The sequence below is a fragment of the Arachis hypogaea genome, chromosome 10 (assembly GCF_003086295.3).
Source record: "Arachis hypogaea cultivar Tifrunner chromosome 10, arahy.Tifrunner.gnm2.J5K5, whole genome shotgun sequence".
NCBI lineage: Eukaryota > Viridiplantae > Streptophyta > Magnoliopsida > Fabales > Fabaceae > Arachis > Arachis hypogaea.
The window spans coordinates 18,178,919-18,203,558 of record NC_092045.1 but is presented as its reverse complement, the minus strand read 5'-3'; the positions used below and the strand labels follow the sequence as shown (position 1 = coordinate 18,203,558).

The following is a 24,640-nucleotide window of genomic DNA, read 5'->3' as shown; positions in this document are numbered from 1 at the left end:
ATAAACTATAAGAAGATGAATGAAGCAACTATTGGTGATGCTCATAAACTTCCAAGAAAAGACTCTATTTTAGAAAAAATCAAAGGAGCAACTTGGTTTTCATCTCTTGATGCAAAATCAGGATATTGGCAACTTCGTTTAGACGAAGAAACAAAGAAATTAACTGCTTTTACTTGCCCAACAAAAGAATCAACAAGTGTGTTGCTCTATGAATGGAATGTATTACCATTCGGATTAAAACAAGCCCCAGGTATTTATCAAAGATTTATGGAAGAAAATCTAAAGGAATTAAATGAATTTGTTTTAGTGTACATTGATGATATACTAATTTTTACAAAACAGGATAAAGAAGATCATCTTCAAAAATTATTAATAGTTTTAGAAAGATGTAAAGAAAAAGGATTAGTTCTTAGCAAAAAGAAAGCAAGAATAGCAAAACAAGAAATAGAGTTTCTTGGATTAATTTTATCCGCTCAAGGAAAGCTAAAACTTCAACCAAATGTTCTAGAAAAAGTAAACTTATTTCCTAATAAAATAGAAGATAGAAAACAATTACAAAGATTTTTAGGGTGTATAAACTATATTTCTGATCAAGGATTCTTAAAAAATATAATAGAATATACTAAAAGCTTATTTCCAAAAATAAGTACTAAAAAAGAATGGAAATGGGATGAAAAAGATAGTATGCAAATTCAAAGAATTATGTGAAAAGCTTCCAGAACTTTATATTCCAGAAGAAAATGACTACTTAATAGTAGAAACAGATGCCTCAGACATAACCTGGTCAGGATGTCTAAAAGCTAAGAAAGCTATAAAAAGCTTAGAACAAGAAAAAGAATCACTAGATTCTAAATATCCCCCAAAGGAATTACTTTGCAGGTATATTTCAGGAACTTTTACTCCAACAGAACAGAGATATACCACTCATGAAAAGGAAACTCTGGCAGCAATTAAATCTCTTAAGAAATGGAAAATTGATTTACTACCCAAAGAATTTACATTAAGAACAGATTCAAGTTACCTAACAGGTTTTATACGATATAATTTAAAAGTTGATTATAATCATGGACGATTGGTAAGATGGCAATTATTTTTGTTACAATATCCAATAAAAATTGAATATATTAAGGGTGACAAAAATGTTATTGCAGATACATTAACAAGAGAATGGAGTTCGTCTACAACGCATTAGATCAAGAAATTTAAACTATCATTCAATCAGGAGTTTGCTTCCTATCGTCGATGATAGGCCAAGGTTTGCACAGTTGTACATATACGACACCGAGAATGAAGTTAACAACAGAATAACTACTGTAAGGTATTTCTTCTAATTTGTTATTCACAGGAATGGATACTCTTTAATTTTTTTCAGAATTGAGGGGGTATAGTGTGATCTGTCACCATTAATTTTATAAGTAGAACCAAGAGAGAGAGAGAGAGTATTGACGCATTAGCGATCATACTATACTCCCTCAATTGTTGAAAAAATTGAGAAGATCCATTCCTGTTATTCAGGACCATTTCAATTTAAGTATTAATTGCACGATTAAAAACTATTTATATTTCCCCATGCAAATGTATAATTTACGGTGTAGTTCATTTGTGTGATTTCAGTTCTGAAACAAAATCCAACACAATTGAGGCACAGATTGTGTATGAACTAAAAGAGATGTTAGATCTTCACAACCATCTTGCAAAGAATATCTGTTTTGCTAGAGATAGGTTCGTTGAGGGTTCTAATCCAGAAATCAAATTGAGGCTAATTAGAAAGCGTAAGAAGGATGGAAGAGTATATAACTTACCAACTGTGACTGAAGTTGCCATTCTAATTGTAGGTGACATTGATGACTCAATTCTTAAAAGGGATATTATAATAGAATCGACGTCAAACAGATTGCAAAGAATAAATGCTTTACACCCGTTATACTTGGCTCTTTAATACCCCTTATTGTTTCCTTATGGAGAAGATGGTTTTAGATTGGGCATTGAGACATCTATTCGTTACGGGTTTGACCGTACTAAGAAAAGGAAGACCATCAGCATGGGAGAGTTTTTTTGCCTACCAACTATAAATGCGGTTCAACGAGTCACCTATCCTTTTCCAATCAAGGAGGTTATTTCAGCAATTCTTGGTTGATGCATATACCATGATAGAGTCTGAATGACTTAGCTTCATTGGGAACAATCAACCAAAATTGAGGGTAGACAAATATAGTGCACTCCATGAGTCATTCATCAGCGGAGAAGCTAATGTTGCGTCAATTGGACAGAGGATAATCCTTCTAAGTAGCTTCACTGGTGGACCCAGATACATGTTTAACCATTGTAAAGATGCCTTCGCAATATGCAGGTATGCTGGCTACCCAAGTTATTTTATCACCATAACATGCAATCCCGAATGGGGTGAGATTAAACGTCTACTGAAAGACATCGGATTAAAAGAAGAGGACAAGCTTGACATAGTTTCGCGGATTTTTAACATAAAGCTAAGTGAGTTAATTGCAGACTTCAAGCAAGGAAGGTTCTTCAGGAAAATAACTGGCTGTATGTATATCTTATTTTATGTATATTCATAAATTTATTAAACTCCCTTAATTGTGTATTACCAAGTCCAGATGTCTGCACAATGGAATTCCAAAAACGAGGGTTACCATATGCTCATATATTGTTATTCATGCACCCACTATATAAGCCTAAATCACCCAAGGATATAGACAAGCTTATATCAGCCGAAATCCCTGACAAGCGCAAGAGACTTAAGCTCTACGCAGCTATTGAGAAGTTTATGGTTCATGGTCCATGCGGGAGATACAACAATACCAGCCCATGCATGTCCAATGGGCGGTGCTAAAAGGTTTTTCCAAAACAATTTAGATCAAGGACTGTAATTGATGAAGTCGGGTTCCCCAAATACAGACGGGTAGACAATGGTAGAACAATCATGAAGAAGAACACAGTTCTCGATAGTGCATACATAGTTCCGTACAACCCATCTCTATTACTAAAGTATGCTTGCCACATCAACGTTGAGCATACATGTTAGACATCTGCCATAAAATATATGTTCAAATATGTTCACAAGGTAAATGATAGAGTCACAGCTTCTTCTTCCAAAGCAATGATGAAGGACAGCTCGAAAAGGTAATTGATGAGATCAGAAATTACTACGATTGTAGGTACATATTTGCATGTGAAGCTACATGGAGAATATTTGGGTATGAGATACAACTTAAGCAACCATCAGTTGTTAGACTCCCTTTTCACTTACCAAACAAAAATCCCGTGGTTTTTAGAGACTATGAGAACATAGTTGATCTCATCGACAGGGTGGACGGCAAGCCAACGAAGATCCTAGCATGGATGCTTGCAAATAAACTGTTTGCATTTGGTCGTGTGCTTACCTATAGTCAGTTTCCAAACAAATTTGTTTGGAAAGAAGATATCTCCATGTGGATGCCTAGGAAACAAGGCTTCTCAATTGGCAGATTAACTCATGTCCCACGTGGTAATGGTGAAGACTATTACCTCAGGCTTCTACTTAATATTCAAAAAGGTTGTTTGAGTTTTGTTGACTTGCGGACGGTTGAGGCCATGGTGTATACAACGTTCAAGGAAGCATGCTATGCATTGGGGCTTCTGTAAGATGATAAAGAATTTATTGATGCAATCTTAGAAGCGAGTTCTTGGGCATCTGCAGCTTACATCCGCAACCTTTTTGTCGTTCTCTTATTGTCAAACAACATTGGTAGACCTGAAATCGTTTGGCAACAGTGTTATGGTGTGCTATCTGAGGACATTTTGTATAATCATAGAAAAAATTGCATTTTACAGGTGAGTTTAACACTTATATCTTTGTTGTTTAGTGCCAAATTATGTTTTTGTGAACTTAAATTCACATATCTGACAACTCTATCTTTGTATATGGGTGACAGACTTACAACTTTTCGAGGACCGAATCATGAATCTCACCTTTCAAAGATACAAAAAAAACTCCAGGCTAATGGTAGATCACTTAAAGAATTCGACCAAATGCCTTTTCCAAGTATTACCTCTGTAGATGGGTTAGACGACCGTTTGATCATGGATGAACTGAACTTTGACCGTGGTGTTCTACACAACGAGTTTACTAAAAACTTCACAGAAATGAATGTAGATCAAAGGAAAGCATTTGAAGTGATTATGAAGGCTGTAGATGCGAATGATGGAGGGTTTTCTTTTTTATTTATGGTTATGGAGGTACTGGAAAGACGTATCTCTATAAGACTCTATCAGCAGCAATACGAAGTAGCGGTGAAATTGTTCTAAACGTGGCATCTAATGGTATTGCTTCTTTATTGCTTCCAAATGGACGAACAACACATTCAAGGTTTAAAATACCCTTTGACTTGAACAAAGACTCGGTTTGTTGCGTTAAACAAGGCACTTCATTGTGCAAGCTAGTTTGCAAGGCAAAGCTTATTATATGGGATGAGGCATCCATGCTAAATAAATTGTGCTATGAGGCTCTTGACAAATGCTTGAGGGACATTCTTAGGTTTGAACCATACTATAACACAGAACTGCCATTTGGAGGAAAGGTGGTTGTTTTAGGGGGGACTTTAGGCAGATATTGCATGTAATACCAATAGGTTCTAGGCAAGATATAGTACAGGCATCCATAAACTCATCCTATTTGTGGCAACACTGTATTGTTGATGCTCACGATTAACATGTGTGTAACTGTTGGCCTAGATAGTACCACACTGAAAGACGTTGATGAATTTGCTACGTGGTTGTTAGGGATAGGTGACGGCCTTGTTGGGGATTCGACTGATGGTTAGTCGATTGTGCTTATGCATGATGAAATTGTAATTGATGCATTCGAGAAACTGGTGGACTTTGTTTATCCCAACCTATTGTCTAACATCCAGATAACATCTTTTTTCAAGGACAGATCAATCTTGGCCCCAACATTGGAAGTTATAAATGAGGTTAATGCTTTCATTATGCAACATGTAAACGCTGATGAGAAAACTTACTTGAGCTCTGACACTTTATGTGTGGAAGAAGGAAACATGGAATATGAATTAGATACATTATCGTAGGATGTTCTTAATGCCATCAATTGCTCTGATTTACCGCTTCACGAATTGACTCTGAAAGTAGGTATTCTCGTCATGCTACTGCATAACATTGATCAGTCAAATGGGTTATGTAACGGAACAAGATTGCAAGTCAGAAGATTGGGTAACCACGTGATCGAATGCATCACACTAACAGGTGACAAGGTAGGTCAAGTGGTTCTAATACCCCGCATGATTATGATTCCCAATAACCAAGCTTTACCTTTCAGGTTCCAGCGTAGACAGTTTCCTATTATTGTCTCTTTTGCTATGACGATTTAACAAATCACAGGGACAGACACTAAGTACTGTTGGATTATACTTACTGAGACCAGTATTTACACATGAATAACTATATGTAGCATTATCAAAAGTCAAGTCAAAGACTAGGTTGCGAATACTTATTCAAAACCGTGGATATATGTTATCAAAGTCAACATAAATATTGTATATAGAGAAGTCTTTCAAAACATATAATTTTTGAGATGTGTTGTATAATATATTTGGTATTTTTCACAATTTAATTCTACAAAGACATACCCGTGCATCGCATGGGGAGCTGCACTAGTGTTAACTTACTAAAAGTTAGTTTCCTATACCTTCTCTTATTATCAATAATTTGGTAAATTTCTCTATTTCATTATGTAAAATTTTGATGATCACATAGCAATTTTGGTTCAGAAACGTGACAGTCCTGAATCATGTGGTTGGTGTAAAGATAAAATGGCAATGTAGGTATCAATAGGCCACGCTCAAGAGCAGAGAGCGCATAGAATTAACAAGAGTGTATATATGATAGTGTGATGAGTGATTGCATTGCTCTGTTTACTCTCAGATGCAAGTTATATATAATAGTACATAAAGGTTCTAGTATCTCTTAATACACACGTGACAAAAACTAACCTCCTAACAACTCTGGTAAGTTGGCACAGTAACTAACTCAGCTAACTACCTTGCTGACTTGGCCTAACTGTTTCGAAAATCCAGAAAGAGCATAACGGAGATGAGGTTGGTGAAAATATCAACAACTTGAAACTGATGTGCAGGAATGAATGTGGTAAACTAAGATTCTGCCGTTCATAACCAAGTCTGAAACATAATGTAAATCAAGCTCTACATGCTTGGACTTAGAATGCAGCACTGAATTTGTTGCCATCATGATAGTGCTCAAAGTGTCATAATAAACCTTGGGAAGAACTGTAAATTAATGTAAGAATGAAAAAGGAAACACTTACTATATAAAACATAGAAGTATGTACAGACATGAGCACTCAAACATTCAAAATCAACATAAGAATGAAAGAATAATAATCATAACAATAATAGAAATAGACTATATAATTCCTTGGAAAAAGATTGGCCTAAACATGATGCCAAGACTCTTCTCCAGGGCTAACTGGTGGTAACTCTGGCCTAATCTCTTCTAGCTGCTGGAGAATTTGGTGAGCTTCCGGCCGTGGCGACGGTGTAGGATCAACGCAGTGCAAAGCAAGCTTCAAGGTGTTAAGCAACTCATCATTAACTGTTGAGGATGATGCCTTGTCCCTCATCAAATCCGAATCGAAAACCTCATTTGTCCACTCTTCTTTGACAATAGAAGCAACCCACTGAGGCAAATCCAAGCCATTCCTAGTTTCACCTGGTGACTTTCCTGTCAAGATTTCCAGCAAGATCACACCATAGCTGTATATATCAGATTTTGTGTTAGCCTTCTTGAGTTTCGAGAGCTCAGGCGCGCGATATCCTAGTGCTGCGGCTGTAGCTATCACATTGGAATTAGCAGCAGCTGTCATCAACCTAGAAAGGCCAAAATCTGCTATCTTAGCATCTGTGTTCTCATCAAGCAGCACATTGCTGGATGTAAGGTTTCCATGTATGATGTTCGCCTTCGAATGAAGGTAAAACAAGCCACGCGCAATTCCCTGCGCAATTTTCATCCTTGTTGGCCAATCAATGTATGTTTCAGGTCTAAGAACTGCATCAAAATGGGAAATACTTAATCTAATTCTATCATCAATCAATAAAGAATGAAACAAGAGAAATAACTAACAATTATGAGCATAGCAACCTCTGCAAAATCGAAATAGCTTACCATGTAGGAAAGAAGCAAGGCTTCCTCTAGGCATGTAATCAAAAACAAGGAGCTTTTCCCCTTTTTGTCCCAAGTAATAGGCCCTTAGAGCCAAAAGATTGGGATGTCTAATTCTCCCAAGAACACAAACTTCCGATTCAAATTCTCTCTGACTCTTTGTGATCTTTTCTCTCAATCTCTTCACTGCAACTTGCCTTCCATCCTCCATTGTAGCCTTGTACACAGTTCCATAGGTGCTCTTTCCCATTATTTCCGCCGTTGCGCACAAGAGATCGTCAGCTGTAAACTTAATTGGTCCATCAAAATGGACTAGCTTCCCTCCAGCATCGCCGCCCTCTTCAACTTCACCAGAAGAAACAGGCAGCGCGACTCCTCTTTCTGTCCTAGTCGTACCAGCAGCTCTCCTTGTGGCCTTTCCATTATCCGCCGTAGAATTCGCCCTCTTTCTGATCAAGCAGAAGAGCAGGATGCAGCATAGTGTAATGAGGACTAAGAGCAGTGCCCCTGCTGCTATGAGAATCTTGTCTTTGGTACCTAGTTTCCTATGATGGCGATCTTTCGACTCTTGATGTGGAAACGGTGCTAGAACTTCATCTGATGGAGCAGGTGCAAGACATGGAGATGAAAGGCTATAACCACATAATTGATTGTTTCCCACAAAGGAACTTGAGTTAAATTTCTTAGCAAGCATAGTTGGAACGGGACCTGAGAGATTGTTGTAAGACACATTGAAAAACTTAAGACTAACTTGTGTCCCAAGAGATAATGGAATTTCTCCGCTGAGATTATTCATTGACAAATCGAGCTGTGAAAGCGCGGAAATCTTTCCAATACTTGCAGGAACATGACCACTAAACTTGTTCCTACTCAGAATCAGAACAGAAAGATTATGCAGTTTCCCTAAAGCTTCTGGTATTTGGTTACCAAGATGGTTGTTATCTAAATTCAATAGTTTTAGTGAGGATAAATTAGAGAGTGTAGCAGGCAAGCTTCCATTAAGTTCATTATTCGAAAAGTCAAACGATTCGAGCCTAGAAAGTGTTCCTAATTCATTTGGTATAGCTCCAATAAACCGATTATGACCAAGGGAAATCTCATTCAGTTCTCTTAGTCTTCCCAAAGAAGAAGGAACAATGCCAGTGAAAAAGTTATGATCAAGAATCAAACTTTGAAGCCTAAAGAAGGGGCCATTATTCATGCTACCATCACCACCCCATGAATTAGGCAAGGATCCAGAGAGGTTATTGTGCTGAAGCGAAAGAAACGTCAGCGAACGCGAGCCAGTGAGGCTAATTGGAATGGAACCATGGAAGGAATTGAAGCTAAGGTTAAGAGAATAAATCTTTGTGGAATTGGCAATGCTATCAGGGATTGTTCCAGTGAGAAAATTGTTGCTTAAGTCAAGAGACTGAAGCAAAGGGCAGTAACCAATTGAAAGAGGGATTGAACCAGTTAACATATTGTTAAATAACTGAATACCTCTGAGGCTTGGGAGAATCCCCAAGGACGAAGGGATTGCGCCGCCGATTCGGTTATCGTGAAGACTAAGCTTCCGGAGACCCTGAAGCTGTCCAATCCGTTCCGTTATTCGGCCGCGCAATCCCTTCCATGGAAGCTGGATTACTATAACTTGTCCCTTTGCACACTTTATGCCATTCCAGCTTCCGGAACATGCACCGTAGCCGGTGTCATTCCAACTTCTCAAGAATCCTTTTGGGTCAATGAGCTCTTCCTTGAAGGCTTGAAGTGCTAGGAAATTCGATTCTGTTACGACCACTCCATCCCAGCGATCATCTTCACATGAAACTGGATTCATAACTGTGGAATGAAGCAGCAGCAGTAGCAGCATAAGAACAAGAATCCAGAAGGAGTGAACATTGAAGAACACAATAGTCTTCCATCTTTCTTTCTTGTTTTCAGATATGTGGTTGTTCTTTCTCATCACATGTTGCAAAGCCTGGTTCTGGTTCTGCATTGCTGTATTGAATGAAAACCAAGAGAATCAGTGTAGGAAAAGATGGGAAAGTTTTTGATTGAGTTGAGAATATTCTAGTGCATGTTCTATGTTGTGTGAGTCAATGAAAAAATTGCAGACACTGTGAGAAGAAGACAGTGGTGTAAGTTTCACACAGTGCATGATAGTGGAGAGCAGGAGGCTTTTTTGTGGTGAGTGAACAAAAATCTGGTTTTATGAATTTAAATGAATCTGACACTTCAGGCTAATAAATAGTTTTCTGTTCAAAATATATGCATAAATATCAAATTATCAATCATCATGATCTTAATGAATTGCACAATTGGCCTAAATTTTATATTTTTTAATTTCCGAAATAAATCCATTCTTTAACGTTTGATTAAAGAATGATGAGTTATTTTTACGTGATCATACCAAAAAAAGGAGAAATGTTAGGATAAATATTTTTCATCAATATTTGTCGGTATTTTGTGACAAACCTTATTTTTATATAAGATTTAAAATTTAGAATTTAGTATTTAAAGTCTAAAATTTAGAATTTAAAATTTAACTAACACTATATTTTTAAAATATTACGTATAAAAATATATTTGTTGACCAGATATTAATTTTAATAATATATTTTATTTGTTATGTATTATTACTAAAAATAAATAAATAAATAAATAAATAACTCAAGAATCAATAGAATTTATTATTTTTAATTATTATTTTAATTTCTTTAATTTAACAATTCAACAATATAATTTTAGTTTATATTTTAAATATTATTAATTACTAATAAAAAGTTATAAATTTTACTGATTTTTAAATACTTTTCATAAAAATAACTTGGAGCATGGTGAAAGCAGCACGTGATGTTGAGGAGAATGGGGATGGGAAGCAGCACGTGATGATAACCCAAGAGATTGTCTTGATCTAAATGGGGAGCGCGGGTTGGGAGTGAGAGTGGGAGCCAACGCAATAAAATTGTCACATTCTGAGCGAGGCGTGGTTTGATGGCTCCCCATTTTCACAAACACTAACTAACGGCTACTTTAATTTATCAACTTTGAAATTTGAAAATATATATATATGTGCATTATCAGCATCAATTTATATATGTAATATTTTATCACCAGAGTATGTAGTGATATTTAACGTGTTTTGAATCTGAACATGAGAGAAGATGAAAGTAGTAAGAAAGGAGGTGCATGTAGGAATTAGAATCTCTAATCATTTTCTGTTGATTGAGTTTCTAAAAATAACATTTAATGATTAAAAATGTGATGTGCAGGTGTCCTTCTTACCTCTTCTTGACTGACCACCCGCGCCCCAAAGCCCCCACTAACGGCTACTTCTGCGCTTCTTAGGTCCATGCATCATGCATGGTTCTTGGCTTCTTGCTTCAAAAATCAGCCGTCAAGACCATTAAAACCTTCTTCTTAACCTCTAAACAAAATTTTGTCTTAAATTATTAAAAATTGAAAAAATTTGATTTATTATTTAAAATTATTACACTTATTATACAAGTTAACTAAATCCATAAATTTATAATATGCATTAAAAGTGACACAAAAAATTAAAGAAATTATATTATTTGTTTTTATTATATAGTTTTTATGTTTATTTTAAATTCCTAATAATAATAATAATAATAATAATAATAATAATAATAATAATAATAATAATAATAATAATCTATCGTAAATATTAAAAAGTTAATATTTAATTGATAATGAATAAGTAATAACTAATAAATTGATTAAATTCTTTTGAATGACTAAAACTAAACTACCGCAATCACTCGGGGCTGATATAACTCGGATGAATCATTACCATCATCAATTCATCATCATTCACGTTTGACTGAATTGTCACATGGTCAGGCGGAGCAGACTTGCCAACGTGCTATTTATAAGCAAGCTGATTGATGTATTAAACATACGATTCATTCCATACATTTTTGTCAATATTATTCAACTATGATATAGCTCCTTATATTAACACACTAATTTTATTTTGGGTATATATATATATATATATATATATATATATATATATATATATATATATATATATATTGAATTTTTAGAAAGTGTTAAAAATGCCATTTATGTTTAATTTGATTAATTTTTGTGTTTAATGTTTTAAATATATTTCTCCTATAACATTTTTCGTTAATACTATTAACGAAGATATTCACGTGATAATTATATACTATCGTATCTAATATTCTCTGTGTATCTGTATTTTAATTTTACTATTTATTTTCCTGAGATAGTTTATTATGCTTTTTTATTTGCATAACAATCTTTTTACAAAGTTACTTTTGCAATTTATTTATCTCGACAACTCGTATGCATCCTAATTGTTTAAAGACTTGTTAATTTGTGAAGGTAACTATTATACAATAATTCGGACCTCGTGCATGAATTGGTAGAAATAAAGAAGTAAGAAAAATGGACTTTTATTAATTGAAATAAATTACAAATTTGTTAGTTGCTACAAAGAATTTTTTTTTTTTACTCCTAATTTTTATTATGGTGTCTCATTAAAACCTCTTTTTAAGAAAATCTACTAAAAAAAACAATGAAGTCAGAAAAATGGTACACTAGGACAAAAAATTTACTTTCTAGCTATAGTATCTCTTCATATTAAAAATATGCTAAAATCTGGGTAATTCGCATCCTTTTAAGTCAGAACTTTGTATTAACCTTTTTCTAAGACTTCAATAATCTTGTAAGGTTTTTTCTAGTTCGTTGCTAGCTTTCTTTCGTTCGACCTCTGCATCCCATGTCGTTCGTGGTGAAGTTCCTTCCTATGACTTTTGTGTTGTGCCTTGTAGTCATTCTTTGCTTCAACGCTTCCTCTCATATCCCAACTTGTTTTCGGATTTGTGGGAGGAGGTCAAGTGTTTTTTTTGTACTTGAACGTTGCTAACATAATTGTCGAATCTCACTCTTGGACTCTCTTCATTTATTTCAATGGGAATTACAGCCTCTACTTCATAGGCAAGTCGAAAGGGAGATTCTCCAATTATTGACTGTGAAATAGTTCGATATGCCCATAATACTTGTGAAAATTCTTTAGCCCTTGCCCTTTTTACTTCTTGTAGTCTCTTTTTGAGTCAGGACAGTAAGACTTTGTTTGTAGTTTCTGCTCGTCCGTTGCCATGGGGATGCTCTACCGATGTAAACTGATGCTTGATTTTCAGCCTTACAACCAAATTTTTCGAAATGTTGAATCAGTTAATTGGTCCTATTGTCGGTGGTGATTGAGAATGGCACTCTAAATCTTGTAAAAATATTTTTGTAGAGAAACTTCTAACTTCTCTGAATTGTGAATGTTGTCAAAGGTTCTACTTCAATCCATTTGGTAAAGTAATTGATGTTATAAGGCATTTTACTTGTTCGGACGCTTGGAGAAACGGTCCAAGCAAGTCTAATCCCCCTTATTTTGCAAAGGGCCATGATGAGGTGATACTGGTGAGCTCCTCTAAAGCTGTCACGTGGAAGTTTGTATCCAGCTAGCAAGGTGGGCACTTTTTGACGAAGTTGACCGCATTCTTTTGCAAAGTCGGCCAATAGAAGCCAACTTGTAGCAATTTCTTTGCTAATGATCTTGCCCAAAGATGATTTCCACAGATGCCACTGTAGATTTTATCTAAGACTTCTTCCATCTTTGAGGTCAGAATACATTTCAGCAAAGCGGTAGATATCCCTCTTCTGTAGAGGATATTGTAAACTATTGTATAGTTTTGGGCTTCTCTTACCAATTTCTTTGCTTATCTTTCTTCATGATAAAGGATGTCAAACTTAAGGTATTCTATGATAGGAATCATCCAACCTAAATTCATGTTAAAGACTGTTAGTGTGTCTGTTTTGTCAACTTTTTTTGCCACTCATGGTGACTGTAGTATTTCTTGAATCAGGCTTTTATTATTACCACATGGCTTTATACTAACCAAATTGAAAAGTGCATCAACTTGACTATTTAACTCCCACATTATATGGCGAACCTCAACTTCTTGGAACTAAGTCAACTGGGCTAGCGTCTTCTCTAGGTATCTCTTCATGTTGGGATCTTTGGTTTGATACTCAGCATTTACTTACGAAGTTATAACTTGGGAGTCGCTGAAGACTATTACTTTCAAGGCTCCGACCTCTGTAGCCATTCGCAGGCCAGCAAACACTGCTTCGTATTCAGCTTGGTTGTTAGAGGTCGAGAAGTTGAACTTGAGGGAGAGTTCTAGCCGAGTTCCTTCTTGATTTTCAAGAATAACACCCACTCCACTGCCTTCTTTGTATGATAAACCATCTACATATAAGTTCCACGTAGTGGAGCTTCTTTTTGGCTCTTCCGTGGACTCCACCAAGAACTTAGCTAGGTTTACGACTTGATGACCATCTGAGTTTCATATCTCAAGTCAAACTTGAATAGCTCAGTAACCTGTTGTAGCATTCATCTTATAATTTCTGTCTTTTATAAGATATGGTTCATGGGTTGATTAGTTTGAACCTTGATGGTATGAGCTCGAAAGTAGGGTCACAATATCTTGAAAGCCAAAACAAGGGTATAGACAACTTTTTCAATCTTCTGGTAGTTCAAATTGGCTCCTTGCAATGCCTTTATTGTAAAATAAATAGGTCGCTATCCATCTTCATCTTTTCGGATGAGGGTGGAGGCTATGGCTTTGTCAGTGACAGCTAGATATAACATCAGATCTTCTCTACCATCAGGTCGGGTCAATATTGGGAGTTGACTTAAAAATTGCTTAAACTCTTGAAAAGCTTATACACATTCTTAGGTCCATTCGAAGTTATGCCCTTTTCTATGGATTGCAAATAGTGATAGCGACTTCAAGGCTAAGCCAGCTAAGAATATGGATAAAGCAATTAGTCTGTCATTCAATTGTTGGACTTCTTTCAAACAAGCCGGGCTCTTCATCTCCAAGATCACTTTGTATTTGTCCGGGTTAGCCTCAATGCCTCTTTGGGTAAGCATGAACCCAAGGAACTCTTCTGTTTTTACTCAAAGGTGCACTTAGTAGGATTTAACCTCATCTCATATTGTCTTATAATGTTGTTCACTTTGGACAAGTCAGTCAGTAGACTAACTTCACTTTTGGTTTTGACAAGCATATCATCAACGTAGACTTGTATTAGCTTTCTCATGTAAGATGAGAACACTTTGTTCATCAATCGCTGGTATGTTGTCTTTGTATTTTTCAATCTAAAGGGCATAACCACATAGCAATAGTTGGCCCTAGGAGTGATGAAAGACATATTCTCTTGATCGGGCTTGTACATTGAGATTTGGTTATATCCTGAGTAAGTATCCATGAAAGAGAGAAACTTGTACCTTGATGTTGAATCTACCAAGGCGTCAATATTGGAGAGAGGATAAGGATCTTTAGGACAAGCTTTGTTGAGGTTGGTATAATCTCCACACATCTTTCACTTTCCATTTTACTTTTTTACTAGGACAATAATTGCTAGTCATAGAGGGCATTTCACTTCCTTTATGAATCCAGCCTCCAAAAGCGTATGTATTTTCTCTTCGACAACCTGTGATCTTTCTGGACTGTGCTTTTGTTGTCACTTTTGTACAAGTCGGGACCCTAGGTACATAAATTAGCTTGTGGCATATGAGGTCGGGATGGATGCTCGGCATGTCAGAAGCTTTCCATGCGACGGGGTCAAAGTTTTTTTGTAAGAGCTTGATGATATATTCATTCAGTTTCTGGTCTAAATTGGCTCCCACATTAGTGGTTTTCTGACTTCGATGTCTATCTGTCCTTCTTCCATTTTTTTTCTCAGGATGAGGGCTCAAACCTTCTCGAACTCATACACCATCAAGCTATATTGAATTAACTTTTTTCCCCTTAGGAAAGCCCTCATAGATTTAAGCTTTTATTATAGCATCTTCTGGCCAATTTCTGATCTCCTTTTAGTAGTTATTCCTTCTAAAGACGAAAATTTCACACAGAGATAAGAAATTGATACTACAGCAGTAAGTCAGTTTAGAGTTGTCTGACCTATCAAGGTGTTATATGCTAACGCCATGTCTACTACAATGTAGTCGATGTTTATAGTTTGTGCTTTTAACTCTCTACTAAAAGTATTATACGATGTGATGTACCTCAGAGGTCAGATAGGTGAATCTCCTAAACCAAATAGAGAGTCTGGGTATGCTTTCAAACCTTTTTTTCCAAGCATGGTTTATCAAAGGCTGATTTAAATAGGGTGTTAGCTGAACTCCCTTGATCTACTAAGGTCCTGTGAAGATTAGCATTGGCTAATTGATGAGCGGATAATTTATACGCTTTTTGTCACTGTTTTTAGGTAGTTTTTAGTAAGTTCAAGCTACTTTTAGGGATGTTTTCATTAGTTTTTATGCTAAATTCACATTTCTGGACTTTACTATGAGTTTGTGTGTTTTTTTGTGATTTCAGGTAATTTCTGGCTGAAATTGAGGGACTTGAGCAAAACTCTGATAGGAGGCTGACAAAGGACTGCTGATGCTGTTGGAATCTGACCTCCCTGCACTCGAAATGGATTTTCTGGAGCTACAGAACTCCAAATGGCACACTCTCAACGGCGTTGGAAAGTAGACATCTAGAGCTTTCCAGAAATATATAATAGTCCATACTTTATTTGGGCATTGATGACGTAAAGTGGCGCTGAACGCCAAGTACATGCTGCTGTCTGGAGTCAAACACCAGAAACACGTCACGACCTGGAGTTGAACGCCCAAAACACGCTATAACTCGGCGTTCAACTCCAATAAAAGCCTCATCTCGTGGATAGATCAAGCTTAGCCCAAACATACACCAAGTGGGCCCCGGAAGTGGATTTATGCATCAATTACTTACTTCTGTAAACCCTAGTAGCTAGTCTAGTATATATAGGACATTTAACTATTGTATTAGACATCTTTTGACCATTCGGTCTTTTGATCACCTTCATGGGGGCTGGCCATTCGGCCATGCCTGAACCTTTCACTTATGTATTTTCAACGGTGGAGTTTCTACACACCATAGATTAAGGGTGTGGAGCTCTGCTGTACCTCAAGTTTCAATACAATTACTATTATTTTCTATTCAATTCTCCTTATTCTTATTCCAAGATATACGTTGGACTTCAACTTGATGAATGTGATGATCCGTGACACTCATCATCATTCTCACCTATGAACGTGCGTGACTGACAACCACTTCCGTTCTACCTTAGGCCGGGCGCATATCTCTTAGATTCTCCAACAGAATCTTCGTGGTATAAGCTAGATAGATGGCGGCATTCATAGGAATCCGGAAAGTCTAACCTTGTCTGTGGTATTCCGAGTAGGATTCCGGGAATCCGGAAAGTCTAACCTTGTCTGTGGTATTCCGAGTAGGATTCTGGTATTGAATGACTGTGATGAGCTTCAAACTCCTGAAGGCTGGGCATTAGTGACAGACGCAAAAGAATCAAGGGATTCTATTCCAACCTGATTGAGAACTGACAGATGATTAGTCGTGCTGTCACAGAGCATAGGACCATTTTCACTGAGAGGATGGGATGTAGCCATTGACAACAGTGATGCCCTACATACAGCTTGCCATGGAAAGGAGTAAGAAGGATTGGATGAATGTAATAAAAAAGTAGAGATTCAAGAGAAGCACAGCATCTCCATACGCCTATCTGAAATTCCCACTATTGATTTACATAAGTATTTCTATCCTATTTTATTTTCTATTTATTATTAATTTTCGAACCTATCATAAATCAATTTAATCTGCCTAACTGAGATTTACAAGGTGACCATAGCTTGCTTTATACCAACAATCTCTGTGGGATCGACCCTTACTCATGTAAGGTATTACTTGGATGACCTAGTACACTTGCTGGTTAAGTTGAACGGAGTTGTGTCCACACATAGCAAAGAGCCATTAAATAAATCTCATGCAAATACAAAGAAGAATGAATCACAATTTCGTCCACCACTAATATCATGGTTATAACCACTAGATCATTATATCCGGACACAATACTCTTAGCATCTTCTTTAAAGGTTATTATAGGCAGGTTGAGTATCTCCTCATCCTCTCTGACTTGGTAGACCTCCTTCAAGTATCTTTTGTGGGAGGACTTAGTTATTCTTCTCCTGCAAAGCCACCAGCAATCATGTGAATGTGCCTCTCAGGTGTTCTTGTTGGTCTTTCTCGCCCTTTCCTGTCTTTACTATCTTTTTTCCATTTACCTATTCTGTTTGTTCTCTCAGCCAAGTATTTATTCAATCACCCTTCTCTAGCTAATTTTTTTATCACGTTCTTCAAGTTGTAGCAGTCATTAGTTGAATGGCCATAAATTTTGTGGTACTCACAATATTTAGTATGATTACCCGCATTCTTATTTCGAATTGGCCTTGGAGGTGGTATCTTTTCAGTGTGGCATATCTCTCTGTAGATTTTGATCAGAAAAACTCACAACAAAGTGTAAGAATAGTATCTTCGAGGTCTTTTTGAATTGTGTGTTTTTTTCTTCTTGGGCTCTTTTTCTTTATCTCGGGGTTGGTATTAAATGTTTTGTTCCAGCTCTAGGCTTTTTCAATTAAGATGTTTCTTCCATGTTGATATACTTTTTTACCTGTTCTTAAACTTTGTACAGAGAAGTTGAGTTCCTTTTTGATATAGACTATGAGAAGGGCCTTCTTTGAGACCATTAACAAGCCCCACGATAGGTACTTCAGTGGGCAAGTTCTGAATCTCTAAATATGCTTTGTTGAACCTTTTTATGTAGATACTGATGGACTCTCCGACCTCTTGTTTGACATCCAAAATGCATGGAGCATGCTTGGCTTTCCCTTTTTTAATGCAGAATCAGTTGAGGAAGCTTTTGGCTAGGTCATCGAAACAAGTGACCGACCTCGGAAGAAGACTATCGAACTACTTCATCGTCGCGTTAGTTATTATACTCGGAAAAACTTTGCATCGAGTTGCATCTAAGGCGTTGGCCAAATATATTTGACTTTTGAAATTACTTAAGTGATGTCGGGGTTTGGTCATGCCACATAAAGGCCCATGCATGAGCTCTTAAAATTTCTAGGGATTTTTGCTCGCATGATTTTCTCTGAGAATGGGTCTTCACTTTCTAAGGGTGTGGTTTCTCGATCAATTCAAGGTCTCCTACACTTAAGATTAGACTCTAATCTTTCAAGTTTTTTCACCAACTCCCTACGTCATTGTACCTTTCTTCGTAGGGCCCACTCGAATTCGCGTTGTCACTCTAACTCAATCTCAAACTGTTCTATCCAACTTTAATGTCCATGGAGTAATTCCATTAATTCTGTTACGTCTATATCTCTTGATCCTTTAAGTCTATGAATTTCATATCATATTCTTTGTCCTTTTGGGTCTTTTCTGTTTCTTTCTTCGTTGGTCCCTATACCTCTTTGTGAGTGTGGAGGGATAACAATTGCTCAATCATCATTAGGTTTTTCCTCTTCTTGAGGTTTAGAATTGGTTGCGCCATGTATCTATCTTTTGGGTGATCGTCCACCATGGTTGGGTGTCGAACAACAGGTCCTTAGCAGCGACGCTAATCTTCTGAGGGTTACCTGAAATTGATGAGGTTTGGGTCTGAACATGAGGTTCACACACCTTTTAATGAGAATTTCAATGTCTTCTCCAGCCAGGTAAAATCATCCAAGAATTTTGAGTAAGGGATGGAATGATACATGCAAGACACTCTAATTCTTAAGTTAAGAAAGAATTTAGGCAGGTTTTAATATATTAGGATTCATTTTTATCTTGTGTATAATAGAATATTTATATATATAATAGAAAAGATGACTTTATTATCTTTCTGTAACTTATCCTCCTATAATATTGGGTGGTTACTTCCTCTTTTATTAGGAATTGTTGAGATTCCATATTTAAAATAGATACTAAGTTTATTAAGATACACTTTAATGCAGTTGAGATTTCTTTGGCTATGCAAGTCAGGTTGGCAAATAAATCAATGGATCCGTTTTTTGGGACCATTTTTTTATAGATTGAGCCTGTTCACCTTAGGTTTGACTTTACTATTAGGTCAAGTATGAACAAATACATAAATTATATGTATTTATGTATTTTTTGTCTATGTTAACGTACTTTATTTACCAATAAAATAGACTTTATCCAATTGATTATTTTATTATTTTTTTATCTTTCAAAAGATAATATAACTTAATAGCAATAAAAAACTAATTGAATACATAAATACTTATCGAATCATTAGTATATATAAATTATTTTTAGTGGTAATAATAACGTGAAAAATTAAAGAGAGTTCTGATCAAGGATTTTAAAATCGGATGGAACTGTTTGATTCAATCGAGAATCAGCATCTAATACAGTTTAATCCGTAAGCAATACCGTCTTTTTTAAGAACTGCCAAAAAACTAGAAAATCATCTGGAAACAAAATCAAGCCGAACCAAAACGGTTCTTAAAAGAAGAACTGAAAAAGAATAGAAAATAATGATGGAAAAAAAATAAGACAGCGAACCAAAAAAAAAAGAAAAAAATGGCGGTGGACGCTAGAGCAGACGCAACAATGAAAATGGCAGAACAATGATTGAGAGGGAAAGCAAAAATTAAAAAAAAAAAAAAGGGAAGGAGAACAGTATAACACAATATAGCATAAGACAAATCAAAACAAGAATCAAAGAGAGTAAGTTTCAATAACAAGCATTTATAAAATTTTAAACATCCAAGAAAAGATTAAAGCAACAAAGACCTCAAGCCTCGCAAAGAAAAATGGAAAATACTCTGTAGCGGCCACTGCAAATGTTATGAGAAACAAGCCACACATAAATTTTACTCAGGCAATTGTAATATTAGGGTTAGTAATTGAATGAGTTCTAGGTTTTTTTTTTTTTTTTTTTTTTGTCTTTGAACTCTGTCAACAAGAATTTTTTTTCTTTATTTAAACAAGATTTGTCTTTTTCTTTCTTTTTTTTCTTTTTAAATTTTTTTATTATTGTATAAACATATATTTTTTTTATAGAAGTATATTTTTATTTTTTAATATAATAAATTATATTTGTTTTATAGGTAATAATATAGTACATCTAATTTAAACTAAATATATATAGAAAATTAAAAAATATAGAAGAATGCACTTATTTATTAAATAAATAAAATAAAAATTAAGATATAATTAAATTAATATTTTTTATGTGTTGTTATTCTTTATTATTCTATTACATAAAATATATAATATCATGAATTATATATATATATATATATATATATATATATATATAAATTTTGATATTTGACTATTTTATTTTTTATTTAATTCTTGTATTATATTTATATGAGATTATAAAATTTTAATTGATTTTATATTTTTAATTTGTATAATTTTTAAATTTATATTAGTATATATTTATATTTTTTGTATTTTTTATATATTTTTAAATATTATTTTATTATTATTTAATTTTTTCGGTTAAACTATGATTAAATTGGTTAAATCTTTAAATTAATGAATCAGTGACCAAAACAATTCCATAACCGATTTGATTTTTAGAACCAGTTCTGATTCTTAGACATTGAATGTGAGGTCATCTTGCAAATATTTCAAGTAAAATATAATTCCAGCAGAATGATCCTCAACTCAAAACCAATAAATAACAACACGACAATTAAAAAAAACTCTTCTAAAATAAAAAGAATTATGAATAGTAAAATAATAAATTAATTATTATTAAATTTATAATTTTTATTATTATATATAAATTTTACTATCCCAATTTAATGAGAACTAAATTCTTTTTTTTTTTCGGTCTAAAAAACTTGATTCTTGTTGGTTGAGGTCCTCCATGACAGTTTGAGCCCCATCCCAAGATTCGCATCGTTTTCGGTAAAAGAATAGTGTTCGGCTGTCGGGTTGGCTTTGCCCATTATACGTCAAGAATTACAATTATTCAATTAAACAACACTAGTACAGGTGAAGTGTTTTCACTCTCATTTTATTCGGACTTATTTAAATTATCAAATTATCATACCAGGACTATTAATCAACATGATTAATGCTGAGTTATTGGATCACAATCACTAAATTATTAGTAGAATTATTTAAATAAACTTAATTAATATAATATTTTAAAATAATTTGATATTGGTTATGTAATATAATTATTTGAAAAAAATCTACTATATATATATATATTTATCAAATGTATCAAGTTTAACCGATTTAGTTGCATGAATGGTTAAAACATCAAATTAGACTGATTAAAAATTCAGTTTTCTGGCCAAATTAGTCAATCCAGTTCAGATTTCATAATTATGACATTTTAGATAAAATTGATATTAAAACTTAATTGAGACACTTCATTTACTAATAGGTTATTATATGCATAAAACAAGAAAAAAACTAACACAAGTTCTTTCAATATAATAATATTATGAATTTTTTAATTTATTTATATTTTAAATTAGGATGTTGAAAGAAATTTATTAAAGATCTCTCACACAATGAGTAGAGATGTCAATAGAGTGAGGCAGGGCAAAGTTGTCCCATGCCGGAACTCCAAACTTCTTTCCGTCTTCGTCCCGATTCTTCCCGTTCAGGAAGATTGTACCGAATCTCCATTTTTTACTTTTCCACAGTTTTCATGACATTTTCTTTTGATTTACACTTTGCAAACCATAATTTGTTCTAATAACAAAACAAGAAACAACTTCTTTTGTTCGCTACTTCTGTCCAAACCATAGTTTGATAAATAATACAAGAAAAATCATGATTAATGTTACTCAAATATGCTAAAATAAGTTTAGAAATACTCAATTATATTTTTACCCTTTAAACCATAGTATGAGCTTTCTCAACATCAAACCAGACACAAGATGAAGCCACCACCAACCTAAGTATACTCAAATTATTACCCTACCCTAATCTCCCACAACATGAACTAATAATAGTGCTTACAGCATCTACTAATACAATAATCTCCCACAACAAGAACTCATCGATTTCCCAAAACAAGAAGCTCTGCCTCAGCAATTTATCTGCTCAACCCTTGCAAGATAAGTAACTTAATAAAAAGTAGTACATTTTCTGTCTTGCATAAAGAGCACTCCAACAAGGATCCAACCAAAACTAGCCCCAATGTCAATGTCAGAATACAAAATACACATGAAAATAAGTTAAATAATACTAACTAATTTGGCGCATTGTATTTTTGCACTGTATAACTGCTACTCTAGAAGACAACAATACTGCCATTAAAAAATAAAGAAAAAATGATATCAAAACTTCATTAATTGAGATCATAAAACTTGTCAAGTTGCAATAATTGCCATTTACATATATGTATATGAATAGTGGTATAAGAAGAAAATTACCAATTACCTAAAATGAATAGAAGCTACAAGTTCAACTAATTAATCAGAACAAAACCTCCGAGACAATCCAGAACCCTATGCTCACAAGCGCGAACCGGCCGGACCGCCGGCGAGGAACGAGAGCAATCCGGCATTGCGAGGCTCCAGGTCATCAAGGAAAAGATCCTCCGGTACACGGAACGCGCCGTGCAAGCACACGACGGCTAAACCAACGGTGAGGGAGGAGATCAAGAGAGCACCGACACTGGTGAGGAAGACGACGAAGACGGTGAGGACGACGAGGGCGGTGACGGTCTCCCGGTCGGAGAAGGTACGGCCGAAGAGGAAGAGTGGCTGGTCGGAGGGGCGGAATAGGTAGAGGATGGACCACGCGGCGAGGAGAGAGAGAAGCACGAGGAGAGAGAAAGGGTGAGTGACGAGTGAGAGAGCAAGTGCGAGTGCGATTAGGGTTACGTAGTTGACGCGGAAGTAGGAAGCGTTCTTGCGGATCCGGGAGTATGCGTCGGAGAGGGATTCGGGTCGGGAAATTGAGCTCCGATCGAGGAGCTCCGACCAGGGGCGGCGGTCGGAAAAGCCTTGGCGGAGGGAGGAGCTGAGGCGGGAGATGAAGGCGCGGAATACGAATGTGGCGATCGGGGGAGTGGCTGGGGCAGTGTGGGCGTGTGGAGTGGAGATTGGGAGAGGAGGCGATTCGGCCATTGGAGGCGCGTGAATCTCCGAATGGCGCGTGAGGTGGTTTGGCACAGTGTTGGAGAAATGGGGAGGGCAGTGGAGAGTGAAGAACGACGAATTATTATTGATGTTGTGAAGAAGGGCGTGTTCCGTGGTGTCCAGGGACGATGATTCGGGAAAGTTGCATGGTATTGTCAAGAGGGTTATTCATGAAGAACTACTTTTGGTTATTACTATACCTTTTTAATATTTAAAATAAAATATGCATAATTTAAGATGATAGATTAAAAATATTCTATGAGATGAATAATTATTTAAAAGAACGAATCTAATTAGATAAATATGTGAGTAAGAGTAGATCTAACAAAACAGAAAAGTTCTGCATACAAGCTATTAGTTTTACAAGTTAATTAACGAATAAAAATCCAAAACGCGTTGCAAAGGTTACGTCCCATACACGCGCTATATAAAGATCCCGCTTATATATAATTTCCAAATTTAAAAGATTTGTTTTCTTCTTCGTTCTCGTTATTTCTAGATTTGCTCGTTCTCCTTATTTCCTTCTTCGTTCTTCTTCTCGTTCTTCTCTTTCTGTAACTCCAGCTTCATTTTCTATTCGATTTTTTGTTTTCTGAAATCAAAGTTTGAACTCGTTTTGAAGATAATGGATGATTCAATCTCAGATTGTCAGTTGAATCAGGGCGAAGTGGATTATGAATTTGTATCTAACGAAGTTCCTGAGTTTTGATTTACATACGATTACTCTGAATTTTGTTGCAGTAATTTGTATAGCATTGTGTAGCTGAATAATTCGTGAATATTGACTGTGAAACTAACGCGTGAACATAAATCTGTGGATTGAATCTAATGTATTAGTTTTGATTGATTATCTGGAATTTATAGTAGACGCTCGGGTGTAGATCAGAACTCTTTGGGTGTATTTTTGCGGGAAGTGTTGGTGTATTTACAGTTTATGACTTTTTCTATTATTTTAGATGAGTTGTTGTCGTTCGGGTGTATTATATCAGACATGATTGGGTGTGTTTTTAGTTTTTGACATGGTGTATTCTGCAGCATGTGTATTTACAGTTTATTGTTTTTTGTTATTTTAGCTGAGTTGTTGTCGTTCGGGTGTATTATATCAGACATGATTGGGTGTATTTTTATTTTTTGTCATGGTGTATTTTGCAGCCTGTGTATTTACAGTTTATGGCTTTTATTGTCAATTTTAGTTGAGTTGTTGCCATTCGGGTGTATTATATCAGCAATGATTGGGTGTATTTTTTGTTTTTGACATGGTGTATTCTGCAGCATCTCTCTGTTGTTGATGACCAGTTTGTTCCGAAGGTTGGAATGACCTTTACCACCCTTGAAGATGCTGGAAAATTTTACAGGAACCACGCCAATGCTGTAGGTTTTTCTACAAGAGTTCGGAGC

General features: G+C 35.5%; 3 protein-coding genes across 3 annotated transcripts; 1 reads left to right on the top strand and 2 right to left on the bottom strand.

Moving 5' to 3' along the window:
- Positions 1-1,242: 1,242 nt before the first annotated feature.
- On the top strand, positions 1,243-5,384 carry LOC140175597 (uncharacterized). The gene is made up of 9 exons (XM_072204117.1): positions 1,243-1,255; positions 1,596-1,920; positions 2,351-2,544; positions 2,616-2,788; positions 3,094-3,638; positions 3,750-3,831; positions 3,997-4,249; positions 4,732-4,815; positions 5,146-5,384. The coding sequence occupies exons 1-9, from the start codon at positions 1,243-1,245 to the stop codon at positions 5,382-5,384; spliced, it is 1,908 nt and encodes a 635-aa protein (XP_072060218.1).
- Positions 5,385-6,306: 922 nt separating this feature from the next.
- LOC112715317 (probable leucine-rich repeat receptor-like protein kinase IMK3) lies at positions 6,307-9,410 on the bottom strand. The gene is made up of 2 exons (XM_025767074.3): positions 7,195-9,410; positions 6,307-7,077 (listed from the first exon to the last, which is right to left on the bottom strand). Exons 1-2 carry the CDS (start codon positions 9,167-9,169, stop codon positions 6,464-6,466), a joined length of 2,589 nt encoding a protein of 862 aa, XP_025622859.1. The 5' UTR covers positions 9,170-9,410; the 3' UTR covers positions 6,307-6,463.
- Positions 9,411-22,419: 13,009 nt separating this feature from the next.
- Positions 22,420-23,367, bottom strand: LOC112715316 (PRA1 family protein B3-like). The gene has a single exon (XM_025767073.3). It carries the CDS (start codon positions 23,228-23,230, stop codon positions 22,613-22,615), a length of 618 nt encoding a protein of 205 aa, XP_025622858.1. The 5' UTR covers positions 23,231-23,367; the 3' UTR covers positions 22,420-22,612.
- Between the last annotated feature and the right edge of the window lie 1,273 nt (positions 23,368-24,640).